The sequence below is a fragment of the Salarias fasciatus genome, chromosome 19 (genome assembly GCF_902148845.1).
Source record: "Salarias fasciatus chromosome 19, fSalaFa1.1, whole genome shotgun sequence".
Classification (NCBI taxonomy): Eukaryota; Metazoa; Chordata; class Actinopteri; order Blenniiformes; family Blenniidae; genus Salarias; species Salarias fasciatus.
Genome location: NC_043763.1, coordinates 14920191 through 14944399, shown reverse-complemented (window position 1 = coordinate 14944399; position 24209 = coordinate 14920191). Strand labels below are relative to the sequence as shown.

Below are 24209 nucleotides of genomic sequence, written 5' to 3'. Positions count from 1 at the left end.
AACGGAGAGATGCGATTCTTCTTCCGTTTAGTAGACTGGCGCGCGAGCGCCTTTGACGGCGGCTGCGCAGTCTGCGTAAAGTTTTGGCGTAGAAGAGGCCCAGGTAAAAGGAAGTGGTCCCCCCGTGGACGAGTAGCCACCAAATCGGGACAACAGGACTAAATGATAGCGAGGCTATCCCACGAATGAGCTCGCCTTTTAATCGGGACGATCACGCAAGAAAAGGAGTCGTTTGGTGAGTCGACTATGGAATATGTTGCTTTATCTGTCCGAGCTGCTCTTTTGGCTCTGCTAGCTTGGTTAGCTGCTAGCTCGTTAGCTTCTGACATGATGATGGTGCATTGTGACTGCGGGTAGCGACCCGACGCTGGGTCATTTCACTCACTGTACATACCTTAAGGTTTAAAACGCATGTTCGGGACAATGGCTGCATTTTTAATCATTAACAAAGACCTAAAATATTATAGTTAATTGTAGACAAACGCCGCTTTTGGTGGAACGTTTGCTAACTATGCTAGGTTTTGGTACCCTGTACGACCGTGCTAAGTCTCCTCTGCAGTTAAACATGCGGATGTAAGAGCGTCAAGTTTGTAATTGATGCCCCTCAAACCTTTTTTTTTGCCGCAGCATCTAAATAGCTAGTGGAAAATAAATAAGGCAACAACCAATGTGTTGGCGTTAGCATCCAGTTTACCATCAGGCCCAGTACTTCCAAATTCTCTTACTTTATAGAGCGATGAATTATATCAGTAAACCGTGAATGTTTTATTGAAGTGTTGTAACTCTGGATTTCCAGCTCCATCAGTTATTTGTGAATGTTCTGGCAGGAATGCATCTGTTCCCAGCGCTAACTAGCTAGCAAATGTTACACAGCATGGTCTCAGCCTCCCAACTCACGGAGAGGAGATTAGCTTCTGAAGCTGGACAATCAATGTGTTTAAGTACTGAAGAATAAATAAAACATCATTTGTAATACTGCCGGAAGATCAGTGTAGTTAGAGGTTACAGCTGTTTAAGCATTTTACAGTCCTACTGTTTGCACCTGGTGTTTGATGGATGAATGAGATTTCATATTTAATCTCATCATTTAACCTATGTGCAGTTGTAACTGAATGCGTGAAAGCAGTATCTGACCGAACCATCCATCCGTCTTGTTCCGTCATCTGTAGGAATAGAAGCTTGAATACTATAGCTGTGAATGCACAGAGAAATATGTCTTTATGATGCCCCTGATCTTTTCTCAATTGTGATTAAGATATGATTTGTTAAGATGGTGAATGTTGTAATCTACACTGCTTTATCCTTTCATTGTGGGGCTCACCTCATGCTGTGAGTGATGCAAGGCAAAGTGACATAAAACATAATTAGTGGAGTTGATATGGTGCTCAGAAGCCAGTCATTCACAGATGTGCATGCTCACACCAGCTGAGTACATGGATCCAAAAACCCAAAAACATGTTGGTTGATTGAACATGGTGTCCTGACATTCAGCAACTGTTCTTGTGAAGCTAGATGTGTTTGTGTGAAGTTGAATAGTGTGAGTATAGAAATGAAGAGCAGCTGTGTCGCTGTTCAAGTGTTTATTGTTGAAGGTTTGTGAGAGGATCTGTTTGGCAGAGAGGATATTTGGTAGTGTGTCAGTGTGTGAGGGAGCTAGTTGGGCTTACTGTTTGTTCACTGGCAACAGATGGTGACCCTGTGGTGGCGGGCACGACACGGGCCTGGTCACTGAGCTTGGCACCAGTTGGCAACAGAGCTGAGATCACGCTGTTCCCTCATCCAGCCATCGCCCGCTGTGTGCCAAACGAAGTGGTGTGTTAGATTAGACCGTGGACTCTGTCGTGTCAGTTTTTCACCTAATTTGTTTCTTATCCAGTTAATGGTTACTGTCACACATCAGTTTGATGTAAGGGTTTAAATATTCACAGTGGCATTCAGTGACAAATCAAAGGAAAGTGTTGGAAATCATGTAGTGGGACCCTGGCATCTATCCATTATTCAAAAAACAAACAAAAAAAAAAAAAAGCACATGGCTCCTCATGGGAGGCAGTGTTTTTCCTGTCTTAACATAGAGCCGCACGGCAGAGATCTTACAACTTGTAGAAAGACTTAATGGTTGTGGAAGAAAGGCTTACAACAGGCAGAATATTCTCAAATTGTCCCCTTCACTAGTAAAAGGATTAAGAAGCACCCTTGCTGCTGGCTGTACAGCGTGCTTGGGTTTTTCGTCCAGTACAATGTTCAGACCGATTTACTACATGGATTCATGTCTGGCTATATATTGTTCACCACACAAATACACACACCTGCCACTTTATTAAACACATCTTCCCTTTTCATTCCAGAACTGGCTCGATATTTGTGTGGCTTAGATTCAACAATGTGCTTAAACATTCCTCAGAAATTTTGGACCTTACTGACATGGATGAAGACATCATGTAGCTTCTGCAGATGTCTCATCAGTCATGTTTTGTCCTTTATTGTCCAATTAGTTGAAGTCTGTGTATACTAGCTGATGTGATCAGTGATGGTTTTATGCATAACAATTTAAGTTACTGTTGCCGTTCTTGATTTCTTCAAGCATCAAAAAGACATTTTGGCGGAGAAAACTGCCACTCGCTGCATATTTTCTTTCTCTTAAAATCCCCAGAGATGGTAGTGCAAATCCCAGTAAATCAGGAGTTTCAGAAATACTCTAGAGTGGACGTGACCCAGTTTGAGGATGACCTGTAGTGTGTGATTATACACTTTCCTAACTACATTACGACTGTAATAGAGAGGACAAGAGTAAGGATCGACCGATATGGCTTTTTTAGGGCTGATGCCAATTATTGGTACTTATGGAAACCGATAACCGACATGTCGAACCGATATTCATTTGCAGTAAAAATGAACATTTTGGTGTCAAAATTTAGCTGTGGGTGGGACATTGTTCCACAGCCCAGAGTAGTGACTTAGTAGTGAAGTAACTAGTGAAGAGAGTTGTGAGGTGCTCAGTGAAAAAACACTTCGTCTACATTCATTATACTCAGGCCTTTTGTTTTTGTTCAGTTTGTAATTTTGTGATTACTTTATCATTATTATTGTTATTATTACTATCTGATACATGTAATTATATTTATCACACACACACACACACACACTCACAATAATGCAGTCATATCTCATCCATAACTTCCCCAAAACTCCAATATTCAACTATCTGTCGCTGCTGATAACAAAACTCTGTCCTTCATTTTCTTGTATTTTGTCCCCTGTATGTCCGTGTACTGTAGGAATAAAAAAAAAAAGAATAAAATAAACAATGGAGAATCCTGGTTGTAGGCTACTGTAACGCTAAAAAATACGTTAAAATCAATGTTATTACTAATCGATGCGCGTCCCATCGGGGGCAGACATTTTCGGTGTCCCGGCGAGCGGGCTGCCCGCCGGCATCGGGCCGCTCGCGCGCCGTGCTCTCCGGTTGGGAGACTGGAGGACAAACTGTGTGATTCTGGTGACTGACAGGTTAGAGGTGGAGAATCTGCCTGAAGCTTCATGTTTGCCGTTCTGTTTGAACTAGCTAGCTTAGCTACAAGCAAGCAGAAGTTGTTTGCTCATGTGATCACATCACAATGCATTATGGGAACCGTAGTCAAGACAACTGACTGACAATCGAGTGGTCTTTATTACCGTACTTTCTGCAAAAAAGGCGCACCGAAATATAAGGCAGACCTTTGGGCTTTGAGAAAATTAGAGGCTTTTAGGTGTGCCTTATACTACAGAAAATACAGTAAAAACAAAGGTTTTTATCGGATATTGGCGGGGAAAAAAGGCCGATGCCAATTATTAGAAAAATGCCCAATATCGGCCGATAATTGGTCGATCCTTAGACAAGACTGCTCTGTTAGGCTCTGATGTTCGACTTGAATGTCATCAAGCTTTTGTTTACACTTCACTGAGCTTTTATTCTGTACTTTTCTCCTTAAATCGTCATCTGTTTGTTGGCGGCCTGCACATTTGACCTGCTGCTGATTCCAGTATTTGGGTTAGCACTGCGGCTCCGTTCTAATCTGAAACACTTCTTTGGCACTGAAAATGTGACAGAAGTCACTTCAGAGCTGTTTTATCAGGCCGTGGTGGTTTTAATTAGCAGCGCATAGGAGCGACCCCTCCAGCCGTCACTGCTGGGTTTGGTTATAGCTCAGGGGCCGAGACGTGCTCGCTGGAGCCTGCTGATAATTTGAGGTTATGTCAAAGATGTGTTGAAAAGCTTGTAGCAGTCAAGTGACGGATTCTTTTTTTTTTCTCTCTCTCTGTTCTTTATGTATCTCCGTCACCATCTGGTATCCAGGTGCACACTGTCATTTTCACTGTGCAGCCTGCTTTTTGCATTATATGGGGATGGCTAGTAGCTACGTCATCGAAGCTGAATACGTCACTTCCGTGTCCAAAGGTGCGATGGTGCAGTGCTGTGTCCCGTGTTGTAACAACAGGAACGATGTCAACAAAACCATATCCTACTACTGCTTTCCTCTGATATTACATCATTATAATTTTTTTACTGATATTACAAATAATGAGGCAGACTCACGTTATATAGATCAGATTTTTATTGTTTCATTTAATTATGTCTCTGAGCCAGACAGCAGCGGCACCGCCGCCAGGTCTCCTCCCCACAGCGGGACGGTCCCACCGAGACACACACACCCAGCACCGGACCCGGTCCTGAGCAGGACCCCGGACCGAGCAGGACACAGGACGGAGCGGATCGGGACTCAGTCCACGAGGGCGGCGCGTTCCCGGTGCTGCTTAAATTAATTAAAGACAATTTATAGAAGTCTAAATAAAATTTTTGGCTAAACGTCCTCTGTCTGTATTTAATCTCCCTTTAGCTGATATTATTTTCTAGGCTGCTGGCATCACATCACTGATTAAATAAATCATTTGCTAAACTTTACAGTTTATTTACATGTCAGTCGCGGTTCTTCAGGTCCTGCTGGTTCCCACATCAGCTCCTCTCGTGGCGCCGGCGCATCAAAAGTAACTCTATCGGCCACAACAATATGGTGTAAAACAGCACAGGACAAAATAAAATCCCACATCTTTTCAGGGCTGAACAGCAGCGTTTCCCCCGCTGGATCTGAAGCTGCTCTGCAGCAGCTGTGTGTCTTCTCTCACTGTTAAAACTGCCTCCTCTCCGGCAGGATGGACCAGCGGAGTTATCCAAAGTTATTAATCCTTTATTAATCCCACAAGGGGAGATATTATTAGATATTCTGTAAGGGCTTTTTTATTATTATTATTATTATTATTGTTATTATTTTACTTTTTAACCTGTACTGAATGTGTGCTGCTTCTGCTTTATGGCGTGTTTGAGGTTTGGTTTAAAATTATTTCCCTGGATGAATAAACTGTAAGTTGTCCACAAACCGCAGACAGACAGTACCCGATTCTAACATAGATAATTAATTAATAGTTAAGTTACACAGCTTGATGCGACGACTGACACCCTCGTGTTAATGCTAGCTAGCCCCTTAATCACTCACCTCAACCTCGTAAATGTTGTTTTTCATTGAAGCCTGTACTTTCCATTTCAGACTTCCACCTGTCACCACAGAAACAATTACAACTCGGTTTGAGTTGTAAGGATTTAAACCCCTCTTCACTGACTTTGGAAAGTCAGCAAAATTCACTGTTACCATGAAAAAAGTGACCGGTTCTTTGGCAGCAGCCATTGTGTTTACATTGCGCGCTAGAAGCCTTGGACCCGGAAGTGACGTGTGACGTCACACTAGCCATTCCCATACATCACGCGACTGAGGCCCTGTTCACACAACATCTCAAGTTTTCTTTTCAGAAAAGTTTAGCGTGACCACAGCAATGTGTTGAAAACAATGTAGTTTTCTTTTTCCATCAGAGGGTGCTGATGGTTGTTTTTGTAATGAAACTACACACACATGCAAACAGAAAACAATCCACCATAAACGTTAAGGATGAGTGCACGGACATTCGTATGGACAGACGACAAAGTTGGATTTATTAAGGGCAACTCTCAGAAGAATATTGACAGGGAGTCATGCCACTCTGGAGGCTGCCATTGTTATTATTGTCCATCTTTGAGTTTAGAGCTAAGTCACACAAGTCGTCTCGGATGACGCCAAGCCAACTGCAGTGTCAAACTTTTCACATAATACCTTATTTGGAGTTAAATCAAGAAAACATGAGGCATCTATCAAATTTTTTGTAAGTTCAGTAGACTCTGAGTTTTGAAATGCCTGCTCCTAAAATGTTGTTTATGTTTGTTTTTCAGACGTGTTTCTTCCTAAATGTGGGGAAACATCAGGAGTTGATTGAGACTGACTATCATGAAGCCCAGATTAAGTTCTGCCTTCATTTATAGAAAGTCCCACTTCTTACCTGTAAGTAAAACAACTTGGCTGAAAAAAAATGTAGTCTGTGTCCAGCGCATGTCACGCTTCCATAGGAACGTAACGTCTGCAGTACTTTAACATCCTCTTGTCGTCCTGATTCCAGTGAACTTCTGCAACGGAGAAGATGATGAAATGAGATAAAGTGGACAGCTGGAGGAGCCCCGCCCCCTCACCTCCACGTCTTTGAAGCATGGCAGGCCTACAGCTTGTCACTCCTGCCACGTCACCCATGGGGCCTTTCTTTGGTCTGCCATGGCAGCAGGAGGCTATCCATGATAACATCTATACCCCCAGGAAATATCAGGCAAGGAGGCTGCCCTCGAGTTTCTCTCCCTCACAAGCTCTGTCAATAATAGGACAGGGGAGAAAAAAAATGTCACAAATGATCAAGTGATCACGCCACTGAACTCGATCCTTCCTCCGCAGGTTGAACTTCTAGAAGCAGCTCTTGAACACAACACTATTGTCTGCTTGAATACCGGCTCAGGGAAGACCTTTATCGCAGTACTTCTAACAAAAGAGCTCTCCCACCAAATCCGAGGAGGTTACCAAGACCGTGCAAAGAAAACGGTTTTCCTGGTGAACACAGGTAAGTGCAGCATGGACACAGTCACCGTGCACAAAGTATGTCCGGTTACTGATTATTCAAAGTCTGAAAATTGTGAAAAGGAAAAGAAAACTGTTGTAATGCACAAATAATTGTCAGTTTAATGTGACATCTAATAATCTAAGTCATATTCATAATAAAAACTTGTTTATTCTGTTCATTTTACTCCCATAACTACCATATAAACTAAAGACGAGTGCAGACTAAAAACGGCTTCACCTTTCCGTTTTGAAACCACCTCCTCCTATTTTAAGTGGGCATTGCGCTTGATTGGTGTTTAATCGTCTCTTTGCTCCATGTTTTACAGTCTCGTGTGTGATTCAGCAAGCCGCTGCGGTCAGGACTCACTCTGACCTCCTGGTGGGAGAGTACACAGATTTGGAGGAGACTTTAGCATGGCCTGACCAACAATGGAGTCAGGAGTTAATGGAGAATCAGGTTTGTTCACATTTTATGCCTTTTTTGAAGTTCAGATACATGAAAACAAGCAAAAGCTCACAATGTGAGGCTGAGCTTAGAGCTGATGATTCCACTTTTAGGTTCTTTCTTTTCAGAGTATTATCTTGTGATATTAGTGGGTCTTCCAATGAAATATTTTTACAACAATTAGATAGTTTCCTTTAAAATACCTATATTTTTTGATGACTGAAATCAGTTTTTATAGTTTCAGTGTTGTATGAGTCATTCTGAAGGTGTTAAATGAACCTTATAGATCCATGTTTTTGTTAACTGTTCCATGGCCGAGCTGCACTCTGTAATGAAAGAAGAATCCTGTTGTGATTTTTGTTGAGATTCTCTCCCTTCCGCTGTCTCCTCACGCAGGTGCTGGTCATGACTTGTCACATCTTCCTGCACGTTCTGAGGAATAAAATCTTACCGTTGTCTAAAATCAACTTGGTGGTGTTTGATGATTGTCACCTGGCCATCACCGACCACCCTTACTGTGACATAATGAAGGTGAGATGCCGCTCCGAGTGCAGCCTTTCTTCTTCAGTCCTGTGAGAAGATTGTGAATTATGCCGCCGTCTCCCCTGTTCATGCAGCTGTTCGAGGGCGGCTCGGGAAGCCCCCGCGTCCTGGGTCTCACAGCTTCGATTCTCAATGGGAAATGTGACCCGTCCGAACTGGAGCAGAAGATCCAGAATCTGGAGAGAATCCTGAAGAGCAACGCTGAAACTGCCACCGACCTCGTGGTCTTAGACAGGTACTGAAGTCACCTTTACAAGCTGTGAGCTGCAGCAAGGACGCAGCGGCATCGCCTCACACCCAGTGGTTCGTTCCAGATACGCCTCTCAGCCAAGAGAAGTGGTGCTCGACTGTGGCCCCTATGTGGATAAGAGCGGCCTCTCCTCCCGTCTGCAGGCAGAGCTGGACGAAGCTCTCCACTTCCTGAATGACTGTAACATACCTTTCGCCAGAGAGGACCGTGATCCCACATTCATCTCCAAACAGGTGATGGAAATGGAAGGAGCAGATTCGCTCTTGAACGGCATTTTTTTGTCATGTGCGAGCATACTCACCTAAAGAAGTGTCAGTAAAACTGAATCTCACCCCGTTAAAGTACTTAACCTTTCATTCGTCCTGCAGTTTATATGCTGGGATTTAAAGGGGAAAAAAAGAAACATAGGATTGTTATTTATAGATTATTGTTGGCCTTTTATTTTTTTTTCTGGTCCAGCTTTCTCAAGATCCAAAATAACTTTGACATCTCTGCTTTAAACATGTCTCCCTCCCTGCTTCGTCACACGGATCAGTGAACAGTCGGCCTGTTTTTAAAGTCAAGCTTCAGCTTTAATAAATCTCCATGTTCATGTTGTCGTCCTGTAATCTGAAGGGCCATTCAATCTTTTTTTTTTTTTTTAAACAAAAAGCTGCAACAAAAACTCTGAATTGTGAATGAATTGATTGAGATGCTTTGGAATATCGGTATTTCTGCAGGTATGTATATGACGGAACCTGATCCTTATTATGAAAATATGCATCGATATATTACTCGCGTCACCAACTCTGAAGAACATTTTCCACACAGTAAATTCACTCACAGCAGACTGCTTCCTTTGTTTTGCTTCAGTGCCAGACAGAAGCTAGTGCTTCATAGAAAAGCGAGCCCTCAGACTCACAGCTGAACTCTGCTGTTGCAGGTCCTGAGCGATTGCCAGGCCGTCCTGCAGGTGCTGGGCCCCTGGTGCGCAGACAAGGCGGCGGGCATCATGGTGCGCGAGCTCCAGAAGTACATCAAGCACGAGCAGGAGGAGCTCAACCGCAAGTTCCTGCTGTTCACGGACACCATCCTGCGGAAGGTGCACGCCCTGTGCGAGGAGCACTTCTCCCCCGCCTCCCTCGACCTCAAGTTCGTCACCCCCAAGGTCCTCCGGCTGCTGGAGATCCTGCAGGAGTACAAGCCGTTCGAGCGGCAGCAGTTCGAGAGCGTGGAGTGGTACAACAACCGCAACCAGGACAACTACGTGTCCTGGAGCGACTCGGAGGACGAGGACGACGACGAGGAGGTGGAGGCCAAGGAGCGGCCGGAAGCCAACTTCCCCTCGCCGTTCACCAACATCCTGTGCGGGATCATCTTCGTGGAGAGACGTTACACGGCTGTCGTCCTCAACCGGTACACTACGATGACTCTTTTTGAGAAAAACTGTGTTAAATGACCAGTTTGTTGAGTTGGATGGACACTTTTCAAGCATAATGACCTGAACGACACAGACTATTAATTGTTTTTGAATTGATTCCTTTCATGTGCTTCTTCCTCAGTCTCATTAAGGAGGCAGGCAAGCAAGACCCGGAGCTCACTTATATCAGCAGCAACTTCATCACCGGCCACAGCATCGGCAAGAACCAGCCACGAAACAAGCAGATGGAGGTGGAGTTCAGGAAGCAGGAGGAGGTACGCTCACACTTACATTGTGTTACATTGGGAACTTGGTGTGCCGAGGTCAGGCGGCTGTGTTGTTTTCTTGTTTTTCCTCCCATGAACTACAACTCCTTCCACTCGCTCTTCCAGGTTCTTCGCAAATTCCGGGCTCATGAAACCAACCTGCTGATTGCGACCAGCATCGTGGAGGAAGGCGTGGATATTCCAAAGTGTAACCTGGTGGTGCGATTCGACCTGCCCACAGAGTACAGGTCCTACGTTCAGTCCAAAGGCAGAGCCCGGGCGCCCGTCTCCAACTACATCATGCTGGCCGACACCGAGAGGACCAAAGCTTTCGAGGAGGATCTCACCACCTACAAAGCCATAGAAAAGGTGATTCTAGATGCTTTCTCATAAATTCAAGTTAAAAGATCTGAAGCTGTAACGGAGATATTTTGTTTGTTGATCAGATCTTGAGGAATAAGTGCTCCAAGTCGGTGGAGGTGAGCGAGTTTGAGGTGGAGCAGGTGCTGGACGATGACAACATCCTCCCTCCTTACGTCCTTCGGTCTGAGGACGGAGGTCCCCGAGTCACCATCAACACAGCCATCGGCCACATCAACAGGTGCTGGCTTCAGCTCAAGATGCCTGTCCATGTTCAGCTGTAAAATAAGCAGAAATGACAGAAATCTCAAACGGATTTCTTTCTCTGCCTCTCAGATATTGTGCCCGGCTGCCCAGTGACCCGTTCACACACCTCGCACCCAAATGCAAAACTGCAGAAACGGGGGACGGACGCTTCCAGTCCACTCTCTACTTACCCATAAACTCCCCTCTGCGAGTTCCTGTGAAGGTAAGGAAGAGCATGGGCATCAGAGATGAAGCTGCTGTGCTTATTTATGGTTGAATCAGTTTTATTTTCTTGTTATTTGCAGCCGTACCAACACATACTTCAAGAAAACAAACAGACACAAAATTTAAATAGCTTATAATCTAATGAACAAACTTGTGCTGTAATTTCTGCAACTCAAAATATGCTACAATGGAGCCACCTAGAGGGAAGAAAGTTTTAATGCGTTTCTGAGCAAAATACAGTATAGTAGTAGGATAGGACCAATTGTAGCATATATATTATAGCAACATTTCACAAGTCTGCCCTCTAATTCAGGATGGAATCAGAATTAAAAATGGCAACGTGGGGTGAAATCTAAAGCAAACAGATTAAAGGTACTTATGGAATAGCCAGTAACCTTTTGTTCTATGCAAACAATAAATAAGATTTTTAATTTGCTTGTCTTGTCAAACTATCTGTGAATGTCGCCATAACAAACATTAAACCAACACGGTGCCTTTTATTCAATCTAAGATTGATCCCACTTTTGTAGACAATCCATTAACAGGTGAATGTTTTCCACAGGGTCCTGTGATGAACTGTGCCAGACTGGCAGAGAAAGCAGTTGCACTCGTTTGCTGTGAGAGACTGCACAAAATAGGTAAAAAAGAAGTGAAACTTTGTAGACAGTTGAGAAGGACATGCTGTCCGCCTGCATTGTAACATTTTCCCCCGGTGGCGACTTCGCCCGTGTGTGTTGCTTCATGTTGCTCTTCTGGGTTGCCAGGTGAGCTGGACGACCACCTCATGCCTGTGGGGAAGGAGACCGTAAAGTATGAGGAGGAGCTGGACCTTCACGACGAGGAGGAGACCAGCGTCCCGGGCCGGCCAGGCTCCACCAAGAGGAGGCAGTGTTACCCTAAAGCCGTACGTCGCAGCAGCTTACAACCACCATGGGCGAGCTCTACTGAGCAGTTGATTTGAATTAGCTGACTTTCACAGACGTCCGTTTCTAAAAACCTCTTAGTGAGTGTGAGGCGAAGCTCCGGTTCTGCTCTGTTCATTCAATTTCATCCGCGGCGCAGAACAGACTCGCAGCCCTGCAGGTGTTCACACTCACTCAGCTCCCGCCCAGCTGGAAGTTCTAACTGATGAACACCGTGTGATGGAAACAATCTGGGACTTTGCAGGTTGATCGGCAGGGTTAGACTGAACACCAGGTCTTACTGCGATGTGTTTGCGGTAGAAAGAGCACAAAGAAGCATATGACCGCAGCATTTGTCCTGTTAAGATGAGGTGGAGGTCACATCCACATTCACAAGGATTCTTTGTCCATTGGGTGGCGGTAGTGAGCCTGACTTTTTTCAAGAGTTTTATCAGTTTTCACTTAGTAGTTGCTTGGACACCTGCTTTTTCTTGACGTGTTAGACTGGGAAGACACTGGGTGATGCTGTACGTTGCTACATCATCATGTGGCCCTCCTGTGTGCAGATACCAGAGTGTCTGCGGGACAGCTACGCCGTGTCGGAGCAGCCCTGCTACCTGTATGTGATCGGGATGGTCCTGACCACCCCTCTGCCCGACGAGCTCAACTTCCGCCGGAGGAAGCTGTATCCACCTGAAGACACCACCAGGTGCTTCGGCATCCTGACTGCCAAACCCATACCTCGAGTAAGTCCGTCCCCGTACCTCAGCACCGTGCCCCGAGCTTTCAGCCAGTAAAGACACCTCTCTTCTTTCCACCCGTCCAGATTCCCCATTTCCCAGTGTACACCCGCTCGGGCGAGGTGACCATCTCCATCGAGCTGCAGAAGTGCGGCTTCACGCTCACCGCCGCCCAGCTCGATCTCATCACTCGCCTGCACCAGTACATCTTCTCCCACATCCTCCGCCTGGAGAAACCTGCACTGGAGTTCAAGCCCATGCTGGCTGACTCGGCTTACTGCGTTCTACCTCTGAATGTTGGTGAGTGGCGTCGATCCCTCTCCAGCTCATGTCGATCTCTTTATTTCAATGCCTAACGTTCTCCTCTCATCGCCGTCTCTCCGTTACAAACAAATGACCCGTTCAGTTGGGGACTCCAACACTCTAGATATGGACTTTAAGTTCATGGAGGACATTGAGAAGTCTGAGGCCCGCACTGGCATTCCTACTACTCAGTACACCAAGCAGAATCCCTTCACCTTCAAACTGGAGGATTACCAGGATGCTGTCATCATTCCAAGGTAGCCGAGAATCTGAGCGAACGTCTGAGATGAAGACAAGCGCCGAGGGGTCCGAACTGCATAATAACTGTCCCGCTGCTCCTCTCTAGGTATCGTAACTTTGACCAGCCTCATCGCTTCTATGTCGCTGATGTGTACACAGACTTGACGCCACTCAGCAAGTTTCCTTCGCCAGAGTATGAGACATTCGCTGAGTACTACAAAACCAAGTACAACCTGGACCTGTCCAACCTGAACCAGCCGCTCCTGGATGTGGACCACACCTCCTCCAGGTCGGCTCCACTGCAGATTGGCACAGCTGAGTGTTTGCATTCAGAATGTGGCTTCGAATGAGGTTCTGTTAGAGGGAAACTGAAATGGATCTACATCAATATGTTGAGATTTTGTTGGACTCATGTTTCACCGTGTTGGTTCGATGCTGCGCTCAAAGCTGTACAGACATACAGCACTGCTTAGAATAACAGACACCCTATGATTACACAGTTAAATATAATATATATTCACTTTAAAATGAAAAGAACTAATACTGTATGAGCAGCAGTACTTATATTGGTATTAAATATGCTCACTTTTAAGGTTTTTGTGCTGGTGTGAAATTCAAGGTTCCTCTTCTTGTGCTCTCAGGTTGAACCTATTAACCCCTCGGCATTTGAACCAAAAGGGCAAAGCGCTGCCGCTGAGCAGCGCTGAGAAGAGGAAGGCCAAGTGGGAGAGTCTCCAGAACAAGCAGGTAAAGCCGCCTCTCTGAGAAGAATCAGTCTGGTCTCAGATTGTCAGATTGTCAGTGAATAGGTGCTCTCATGAAAGTTTTCCTCTAAGCGACAGTGGTCTGGGTGATAGTTTGATAGTTTGTTGTGAAGAAGTGGTCTGGGTGATAGTTTGACACCGGAGTTCATTTTGTCGATACCGTTGTGTTGTGCACATCAGATCCTGGTTCCAGAGCTCTGTGCCATCCACCCCATTCCTGCCTCCCTGTGGAGGAAGGCAGTGTGCCTGCCCAGCATCCTGTACCGCCTCCACTGCCTGCTGACCGCCGAGGAGCTGCGAGCCCAGACAGCCAGCGAAGCCGGAGTGGGAACACAGACCCTCCCCCCTGATTTCAGGTTCCTGTTCCAGAGACAACACAACACGTCACACAAAGTTTTTAACCTTGCAATACAGGTTCACGTGATACCTTAAATACTACGTCACATCGTCTGCTACACTTTGATAGAGCATGGCCTGCAGTTCTGGCTTTTCTAAGTTTTCCAACCTGACGTTTTTCTGTGATCCCGTTCACTGATGACACAAAGTCAGAAAAGAGCAGTGAGAGATCTTAACCAGCAGAGGAAAAAACATGTCTCGACTGCAAAGCTCGCATGGAAAATGTCATCTGTCAAAAATTTTCAGCTTAAAGTTTTAACCTCCTGCTCTTTAATCTGGCAGATATCCAAACTTGGACTTCGGCTGGAAGAGATCTATCGACAGCAAGACGTTCATCTCTTGTTCCGAGTCCTGCAGCGAGGAAGGCGACGGCCACTGTAAGCACCAAGAGACTGTAACCCCCGATCCCAGCTCCCTGACGCATCCAAGTAGTGACCACTCTGCGTCGGCCGAGCGGGAGCCACTGTCAGCCCCCGAACCCCCCGAAGCATGCAACAGGACCCTCACTAATGGCACTGGCCCAGAAGTCGACTGTGACGGCGACTGCCACCAAGACGAGCACCTTCACCAACATGACAATTGCCAATGGAGCCAGCCCAGCTCCTCCGGGCCGCAGAGCCCCGAATCAATACAAGCCACTACCTCAGATCTTGTGCAGCCCCCTCACAGCTTGAAGAAGCCCAGGTCCAGTCCTCCGCAGCCTAGTGATGAATGTACACCAGGGAGGACGGCAGACCTCACCAATGAAGCTACCTCAGTCTGCAGCCCAGCAGCCACGGGTCCCAGCGCACCCACAGCACCTTCTCCTGACCTCGCTGAGGACTCCCAGCACAGATCCCAGGCAGGGGACTCCCCCAAGAGGTTGGGGCCCAACCCAGGCCTTATCCTGCAGGCCTTGACCCTGTCCAACGCCAGCGACGGCTTCAACCTGGAGCGGCTGGAGATGCTCGGCGACTCTTTCCTGAAGCACGCCATCACCACGTACTTGTTCTGTACCTACCCCGACGCTCACGAAGGGCGCCTCAGCTACATGCGCAGCAAGAAGGTGACTCGCCGCCTTCCGCTCTCTGCTGATCGATAATGTTAGGGCTTATCGGTGTGCATTGGAGCAAGATGGTTCATCCAGAATCTGTCGTAAGAAGAAAGGACTTAGAACATGTTGTGACTTATGGTGTGTTCACTGTCCAGGTGAGCAACTGTAACCTGTACCGCCTGGGGAAGAAGAAAGGACTTCCCAGCAGGATGGTGGTGTCCATCTTCGACCCCCCCGTCAACTGGCTGCCTCCTGGATATGTGGTCAACCAGGACAAGAGCAGCACCGACAAACTGGATTCAGAAAAGGTCTGTGAACGCAGCCCAGCTTTATAACATCTCTCTGTATTGTAGCCTTATAGGCTCCTCCAGCCTGGCACTGAATTTCTTAATTTATGTGTTTTCTGGAATTACTTACAAAGTAGAAAATGAGCAATGTATGACTGCAGTTGTTTGCTTGGTTCAATCATATTGTTGCTGAAGTTAGTGTTCTAACATTATCAGGCCACTAGAGTGCAGGGTTTCACCTTTTCTGACCGTACCTGTGTTTTGGTTTTATTTTCCTCATCTCTGTATTTCAGCATCTGCTAGAAGAGCCAAAAAAATGGAAGTAAAATGAAACACAAAACAAACAAGATTGGAGCATGACCCAGTAATCACTCAAACGTGCCGATGGAGAGTCATCAGGTTTAGGATTGAATTAAATCCCTCTGAGGGTCACCTCCGCAGCAGCATCAGTCCAAATCATTTTATTTGTCACGGTCGGTTTGCAGCTTATCGTGTTAGTGTTGTCTCTGATTGGCCCGAACGGGCCAGAGGAGCAGTGACTGATCTGAGTGATGCACGTGGAAGTGGAGGTCAAATCATCAGTGTAATTGCATCCATGATTTATCCTTTGATTATTAATATTCTGTGTCAATTATGCATTTAGGGAATTTATTTAAAAAAAGCCTGGGACCACTGGGTGTATAGTTATCTGAGAACTGCAAACTTATAGGAAGGGTCTCCTACTCCTGTTTACTACAGGATACAGAGGTCAGAGTTTAGTTAGATTCGTAAAATGAACATTTAAATATTCTGAAAGTGTGTGTCAGGTGTTTCATGTTTCTATAGTATCAATGGACTTGTTGCAGTCAAACTGTTGAAATTCTGCATATATCTGTATATTGCTTTGTGGGACGTTGTATGTAGTGCAAAAAATTTTCAAACCCACCTGTCAAAATGCTCGTGTGGAAACTGCCAAACAGTGTAACCTGGAAAAAGAAAAACTCAAACAGTTTTTTTAATACTTTTATAAGTCCATTCGTGTTAATGGGGTGCCATTACAAAACCCTTTCAGTTAAATAATGTTCAGTTTCACGCGACAGAAATATGTTACAAATGAAAACCTCTCTTCTCAAAGTCAACATTATGACCTTCATAAAGGCCAGATCTTCACACAGCCTTTGATCAGGATCACATTTGATTGTGTAAGACGACCGAGTGGCGTGGTCGGCGTGTATACGATGCGTAAATGTCATTTTAAATTACATGAAACTTACGCGACCACATGCTGATTTTTAACAAACTTCACGCGCGCTTTCAGAAACGGTGGTGATTTGAGGTAGTAATTGTGTTTTTATTAGCTTTTTTTTTTTTTTTTTTTTTTACTGTAGCGATCATTCTAAACCGCAGTCAGAACCGTGGCTCGTCTCTGAGTCATGGACTTGGTTTGGCAGCGAAAGGCCGGATGAAAATAACATGAAAGGCAAATCCTGTTTCCTCTGTAACATTGAGGCTCATCAGAATTTCTCCATGGAAATCTGAATGTCAGCGTTGAGCCGTGATTACTCTGCTTTTCTTCCCCCGGCGCTGCTTGTGTTCTTCGTCCAGGCCAAAGAGGAGCTCCTGGCCAACGGGCAGTCCGGGACCGACTTCGACGAGGACGACGAGGACGGCGAGGACATGGACGAAGACGGCGAGCTGATGCTGAAGGACGAGCCGAAGGACGAGGTCAACATGGAGGACGACCTGGAGTATTACAAGGAGCACATCCGCTTCATCGACAACATGCTGCTGGGCTCCGGGGCGTTCGGGAAGAAGATCTCCCTGAGCGGCTTCCCGCCGTCCCTCAGCCCGGCGCCGGGCTCCTCCTCCTCCACCACCATGGAGTCTCCGTACGAATGGAAGGCGCCGAAGAAGCCCCTCCACCCCGCCGCGGCGCACTACCCGCCGGAGCAGGCGCCCAGCGGGCCGGCGGCCGAGGAGTTCGACTACAGCTCGTGGGACGCCATGTGCTACCTGGACCCCAGCAAGGCCGGCGAGGAGGACGACTTCGTGGTGGGCTTCTGGAACCCGTCGGAGGAGAACTGCGGCACGGAGCTGGGGAAGCAGTCCATCTCCTACGACCTGCACACCGAGCAGTGCATCGCCGACAAGAGCATCGCCGACTGCGTGGAGGCCCTGCTGGGCTGCTACCTGACCAGCTGTGGAGAGAGAGCCGCCCAGATGTTCCTCTGTTCGCTGGGCCTCAAGGTGAGCGCCATCCTCCCACTGTGTGTTTTTGTGTGTGTGTTAAATTCAATTTAAAACTCAACATTTTTTCCTCCCTTGTTTTGACCTCGGTGGAGGCATCGGATGCGTCATGTCTTAAATTACAAGAGCAGATCAAAGACATGTCGTGTCTTTGGGTTTCCAGTTTAGAAAAGCCAGTAAACAACGCCAGGCAGCAACGTCCTGCTCTAAACTAACTCACTAAATCAGACTCAAAACCTTTAAATCTGCTTCAAGTTTGGGCTTAATCCTCCAAAGCAGCAGAACAAACAAAAAACTGTTATGAGTTTGCTTTGTTTATTAGACTAAATTAAATGAAATATAGACTAAATTAACTAAAACATGCTCTAATTGAATTGTGGGAAGGTTTTCACTAGCAGATCAGGCAGCTTCGTGCAGCCATGGACTCGCTGGTTTCCAGCACCTGTAGTGCAGGTTTTCTTTTGAGTGGAGGATGTTCACGAACTTCTCCACCGTTTAGATACATCACACGGATCTAGTGTAAGGAGTCTTTTAATGTGTGTTCAGATTACATCAGCAGCCTGTTGTGTTGATTTCCAAACTGCTCACATGTAAATATCTTCTTTAAAACTCTCTGATCCTAAATCAAGGCAGACCACCAGACGCTCATAGACACTCCTGTGTTCAATGCTTTCCCAAATGTATTCCTCTTAATGTTTTTATGAATTTTAGTTGATGACGTCTGAGTAAATTCTGTCATCAGAAAAATTAAATTTTTTTTTCAATCCAATTTCAACACACGATACAGCTCTATTCCAGTGAATATCATGTACTTTCTTCTCTGTTGAGTTTGAATGTTGTTCTGCTTCTAATTGGGTTAAATTCCTCATGTTTCTGGAGACTTAAGTCACAAGCTTTCTTCAATTTGCCCACACATGTAAAGTCACTTCCTTCTGAACGCAGCTGACGGTCGTCGTTCCGAGCCGTCCCTGAACGCCTCGGTGCCGCAGTAATAAACGCCAACGCTTTGACCAGCTGATGTCAGGATCCCTGTTGTGACGTGGTCTCTGTCCTGACCGCAGGTGTTGCCGCTGGAGAGGGGGACCCCGAGCGGCGCGGCGGAGCCCGGCCGCGACCGCGCGGCCGCCGACGTGTCCTACGGCTGGCTGAAGATCCCGCCCCGCTGCATGCTGGAGCACCCGGACGCCGATCAGACGCTCAACCACCTCATCTCCGGCTTCGACAACTTCGAAAGGAAGATCAACTACACCTTTCAGAACAAGGCGTACCTGCTGCAGGCCTTCACCCACGCTTCCTACCATTACAACACCATCACAGGTCAGGGGGTCGCTCGCACTTTTCCGCGTCACTTCCTGTTGCGTCTCCTTTTGGTAAGCCCCGTTTCTCTTTCTCCGTGTTCAGATTGTTACCAGCGGCTGGAGTTTCTTGGCGATGCAATTCTAGACTACCTCATAACAAAGCACCTTTACGAAGACCCGCGGCAGCACTCCCCCGGCGTGCTGACCGACCTGCGCTCGGCGCTCGTCAACAACACCATCTTTGCCTCTCTGGCCGTCAAGTACGACTACCACAAGTACTTCAAGGCCATCTCGCCGGAGCTTTTCCACGTCATCGACGACTTCGTGCAGTTTCAGCTGGAGAAGAACGAGATGCAGGGCATGGACTCCGAGGTGGGTGCCGTCTCCGTTAGGAGTCTGGTCGCACCGCCGGACAACAAAGGCTCGTGGGAAGAAATCAAATCTTTACTGTTGTAGATTTTTCTTCCCCCTCCCTTCATATAATAATCCTCAGCATTCACAAAAAGACGGGGACGAATAACAAGGCTGTCAGCTACTATGAATCTGTTTCATATACCCATGATTTCAGTGCTGGGGAGAAAATGCATTTGGATTTAATTTGCCTGGAAATGGCTATCTTGGCTCCAGATCTCCATTCATTCCACCGGAGCAGTATTTCTCCGCCTCGGGGACGGCGGGCACATAACGCTTAACGTACTCCTCAAAAAGCAGCTGAAAGAAATAAAGCGCCGTCCTGCAGTCAGGCGGCGGCGCTCCACCGCGCGGTCACACGTGGACAATGCCAAGGTGACGCGCCGAGAACAGCTGCATGGCGGGTTTATGGCTGGGCCGCAGCAAGGCTTCACCGGAAGAGATGAAAACCAAGAGTTAGCTTGTTTAAATTGATTTTTTTTTTTTGTTCTCTTAATGAAGGCAGTGTCTCTCTGTGTTCGTGCCTCCAGTTGCGACGCTCTGAGGAAGACGAGGAGAAGGAGGAAGACATCGAAGTCCCCAAAGCCATGGGGGACATCTTTGAGTCGCTGGCCGGAGCGATTTACATGGACAGCCGGATGTCTCTGGAGACCGTGTGGCAAGTCTACTACCCGATGATGAGGCCACTGATCGGTAAGGAGGCAGCGTTGCCTATGAGCGTTTCACGTGGGGGATGCTGGCGGTTGAATGCTGAGGGTGCCGTGTGTTTTGCCGCCGCCCGCAGAGAAATTCTCCGCCAACGTGCCACGATCTCCGGTGAGGGAGCTGCTCGAGATGGAGCCGGAAACTGCCAAGTTCAGGTAGGACGGCAACACGAACAGCCGCAGATCCAGTCTGTCGAAGTCACAAATACAAGCAGTGTGTGTCTCCATTAGGACAGAGCTTGATTTGGCTGTAGTGGTTTATTGGTTTGGATTACTTTCAGTGTATTCTATTACCTTTATCCATGAGGATAAAGTAAAGCCCCCCCCCTCCTCTCTCTGGTGTGTCCAGCCCTGCCGAGAGGACCTATGACGGGAAGGTCCGCGTGACGGTGGAGGTCGTCGGGAAGGGCAAGTTCAAAGGCGTCGGCCGCAGCTACCGGATCGCCAAGTCGGCGGCGGCGCGCCGAGCTCTGCGCAGCCTCAAAGCCAATCAACCTCAGGTCCAGAACAACTGAGCTCCCAGCATTAGCACCTAAGCTATCGACGCGATCGAGAGTCGGCAACAGCGGCGGCGGCGGCGGCTTCGGCTTCCTCACACAGCGGACGCCCCGTATCTTCAGTCTGTGACGGCACAAACATGGCAGCCGGGGAGCACTGTGTGGAGACGGAAGCAGACTGATCTCACCACAAATCTCACATCAGATCTTTTACCCCCTTTTCAATCCTCTTTGTTCTTTTCTTTTTTTTCTTTTTTCTTTTTTCTGTTGCGCAAACACAATCTTTTACTTTTTCTCTCTCTGCTTTGTGTAATCACATGAGTGCTTTATTAACGTTTAGCAAAGTGTTTAAAAGGAAAAAAAAAATGACAAAAAAACAGGTCAGGTCGCCGTGTCAATTCCTCGCTGTTTTATTTTTTGGTTTTTAATCTCTGTGTCAGTGAGATGAGGCTTTTTTGCTTATTGTGTTGTATTAGATTGTACATAGTTCAATCAGAGGTGTAAATCAAAGTATGTAGGAAGAAGAAAAGAGAGAAAAAAAAAAAAGAAAACGCTAAACTCCTCAGCCTGTGCACTAGTGCCAGTCAGTTTTAAAGCGGTTTTGAAAACGCTAACGGCAGACGTGGCTCGCAGATCCCGCCGGAGCGCAAAACCTCCGGCGGCTCCTCTGTCGGAAATCTGTCTTGAAAATGGTATTCTTGATCATTTTTTGCACTTATTCCATTAGGGTCTGTTCTTTTGAGAATTGTATGGTCACATTGACACCAAAATCATATTACGTAGCAAAGTATATAAATATATATATAAGAAAAAGAAGAGAAAAAAAAAAAAGACAAGCCTATAAAATACATGAATGATATTGTCGGCCTTAGATGCTGAGGCTCACCCTCATATCCTGCAAAACGGATAGGAATTCCAACATTCCCAGTTACTGTAATTTAAAATCCTTTTTAACCGCACTTGAGGTTGCATGTTCTTGTAGCTTATTGTATAAAAAAAAAAAAAACAACAAAAAAAAAAACAAACCATGACAACTGGATGGCTTCTATAAATGTTCCAAATCTACGGATATATCTAGAGTTATGTGAGAGAAGGATTCGGTGTTTTATGGCATTATCTCTGTGATTCGGCTCCGCGCGTTTTGATACTACGAGCGGACGGACGCCGAATCGGCCCTCCGCCTCGCACTATAAAATGTCTTTCCAGACCGAGCGAATCATCCCGTTTTGATACCGAGAAGAAGAAAGACATATCACACGTTCAATATGCTGCAGACTTTTTCTACGAATTGGATCTTTTTTTTTTTTTTTTTTTGAAATTGTCTTTGTGGGGAAAAAAAAAAAAAAGGCCGGCTCATTTCAACGCACCAGTGTTTCCTCGCGTCCCGTAACCTACCAAAGCTAGAGCAGATGTGACACTTCGGAGGCTGAAGTCAATTCCTGGGGATAAAACAACCAGACGCTTTGTGTTTTTTGTTTGGTTTGGTTTTTTTTTTCCGACAAATTTAGCTCCTCGCTGAAAGTCTTTTTTTTCATCAATAAGCCCTTTTTCACTTGAATACCTCAGTTAACTGCATGCATTTTCTTGTCTTCATTGTTTATTTTCCTTTTAATTTTTTTTTTCTGTTTGGTGCTATGTTTTTTTTTTGTATTAAGCTTGAATTTCTCATCTTTTTTTGCACTGTAACTATAATACCTCTTTATTTGACCCTCTTGTTTGGAAATCTGGTTCGGTTTTTGCTCGTCCTGTCCGACAGGAGTGGACGACTCCCTCCCACCCCCCTCTCTCTCGGGGGGCGGGGGCGTCGGGACAGAAAGTGTTGTTCTCGCACATATAAGCCTAACTCGTTTCTTCTCGCTCGTCGGCGATTCGCCGTTTCTGAATCTGTTTGAAAGCAGGATTGGTCGACGGGGATCAGGACCTGCAGAGGTTAATCAGATTGCACTCTTGATTAATTAATTAATCCCAAAAAAAAAAAATTGGGCAGAGGACTAGCCGTCTCCTATTGATCAGATGGAATCAGCCCACACGCAGGTGTTTCTACCTCAAGCGACTCCGTTTCAACCCCACGAAATCCTCGGTTTTCCTCCCCCCTCACAGTCATTTGTGCCTCACGTCTTGAGTTTAAAGACCGGAGGCACAAATCTCAGTGCCTTCTCTATGAATGTGTTGATAGAGCAAAAAAAAAAGAACATGACTGAAACCGTTTAAATCAATGTGAAAGATTTGTTTGGGCTGTTAAATCTGCTCCACTGTGGGGAAAAATGGTTTTCTATCTATCTATAGAGTTTTTCTATCTAAACGAAAAACGCTTGTTCTGTAAGCTGGCAGTTTTCAATATTTAAATTTCATCAGTGTTGCGCCTTTTTTTTTTTAATGTGAGCTCCAGTCTTTGTTCTTGTTGGTTACGTCGCTCGCGATCAACTTGTTACGTCTCGTTACACAAATACTGGCTCTGTTTATATTTCAAAACCTCAACTCCTCAATATGTGTAATTTGACTGAGGTGTTTATTATCATCTTGTTCAATCTGTTAACAATGATCACTTTTAAATTTTTGATTCCACGATTCAATGAACGAAATCCTCACACAGGATGTAAGAAAAAAAAAAATCTGAGATCAGATTGAACAGAAATACGAGAGCGCAATCTGTCATTATCCCCCCCGCAGGTGTCTGACCCTCTGATCCGCCCGGCAAACCGGCCGCGGCGGTCCGAGAGAACCACTGCCAGACTTCAGGTTCAGGGTGTTTTTCCTCCTCCTCCTCCTCCTCCTCCTCTCACACGTAACCGTTTAGCTTATTCGGGATTAATAAAGTTAATTCTGCGTGAAGCTGTGGTGGGGGGAGGCGGGGATCGGGGGGAGGAGACTACAAAGAAAAGAATGTGAAATGACTCATGGTGCCACACCCACTGTATTTCTATCTGTGACTGATGAATATAAGCGATTTAATCTCGTCGGTCGCGCGTGGCACCGATATCCAACCATCTTGTTTGTTTTTTTTTTTTAATTTTCCCCTCTTTCTCGTTGAATCTGAGAAGGAAGGCGTGCCGAAGGTGAGGAGGTCCTGTGTAATTCAGAGCGGACTCTGTTTTTCCTCCTACTGGCAGACTATTTTATTTCTGTTCTTTTTTTTTGTTTGTTTTTTTTTTTTTGTACATGTAGCACAATTGAGCATTGCACTTGGGCGCCATACTTTACCTCATGTCAGAGTGTGAAAGGGAGTGAATCGAGGGAGAAAACGTGTATATATGATAAGTACTAACTCGTGGTTCGGTCTCAGTTGCTGGTAGTTGAAGAAAAAAAGGCGACGTTAGGAGGAGAATAAGGGGCTTTGGGAGGAGAGACTCATACACTGTCAAAAAACAAAAAAAAGTATTGAGCGGACGTCACGTTCGCTGACCTCCTGATTTAGTGGCTGGTTTGAATTTGAGTCGGACCCCCGCTGGTTAAACTCTCACTTGGCGAATCTGACCACACGTTGCTCCCGTTCGCTGTGGCGAGTTAGTCTGGATTCAAATGGAATTCTCCCACAGCTCTTTATTCTGAACGGAAAAATCCACTCAAACCTCACCGACGCTGTTTGGGTTTGTTTGAACGCCCAAATAGCAGATCTAGTTTTGTCCAAAAGGGTTCCAGGGTTCTTAGAGTTGATCGTCTACAATACTGTCAG

The 24209-nt window shown here is 46.1% G+C and overlaps 2 protein-coding genes and 1 long non-coding RNA gene across 4 annotated transcripts in view; 2 read left to right on the top strand and 1 right to left on the bottom strand.

The window, feature by feature from the left end:
- clmna (calmin a) overlaps positions 1 to 3148 on the top strand; it is a 37479-nt gene extending 34331 nt beyond the window's left edge. The window contains exon 15 of the mRNA XM_030116149.1: positions 3123 to 3148. The gene's annotated coding sequence lies outside the window, so the exon portion shown is untranslated. The remainder of the gene's footprint in view (positions 1 to 3122) is intronic.
- dicer1 (dicer 1, ribonuclease type III) lies at positions 67 to 22728 on the top strand. Its single transcript, XM_030116147.1, has 29 exons — positions 67 to 235; positions 6293 to 6401; positions 6517 to 6717; positions 6840 to 7002; positions 7328 to 7458; positions 7843 to 7977; positions 8064 to 8224; positions 8304 to 8472; positions 9162 to 9634; positions 9781 to 9913; positions 10031 to 10273; positions 10351 to 10505; positions 10601 to 10733; positions 11298 to 11373; positions 11500 to 11639; positions 12204 to 12383; positions 12464 to 12677; positions 12784 to 12937; positions 13027 to 13209; positions 13562 to 13667; positions 13865 to 14040; positions 14363 to 15125; positions 15269 to 15421; positions 16985 to 17626; positions 18688 to 18943; positions 19028 to 19296; positions 19866 to 20028; positions 20120 to 20195; positions 20389 to 22728. The coding sequence occupies exons 3-29, from the start codon at positions 6604 to 6606 to the stop codon at positions 20552 to 20554; spliced, it is 5727 nt and encodes a 1908-aa protein (XP_029972007.1). The 5' UTR covers positions 67 to 235; positions 6293 to 6401; positions 6517 to 6603; the 3' UTR covers positions 20555 to 22728.
- Positions 3126 to 23482, bottom strand: LOC115406257 (uncharacterized). 2 transcript variants are annotated; one of them, XR_003933514.1, is made up of 3 exons: positions 23410 to 23482; positions 17916 to 17921; positions 3126 to 3142 (listed from the first exon to the last, which is right to left on the bottom strand). It is a non-coding gene; the product is annotated as an uncharacterized LOC115406257 (long non-coding RNA). The 2 variants fall into 2 exon arrangements; XR_003933513.1 differs by lacking the exon at positions 17916 to 17921 and adding an exon at positions 8899 to 8903.
- Positions 23483 to 24209: the final 727 nt, after the last annotated feature.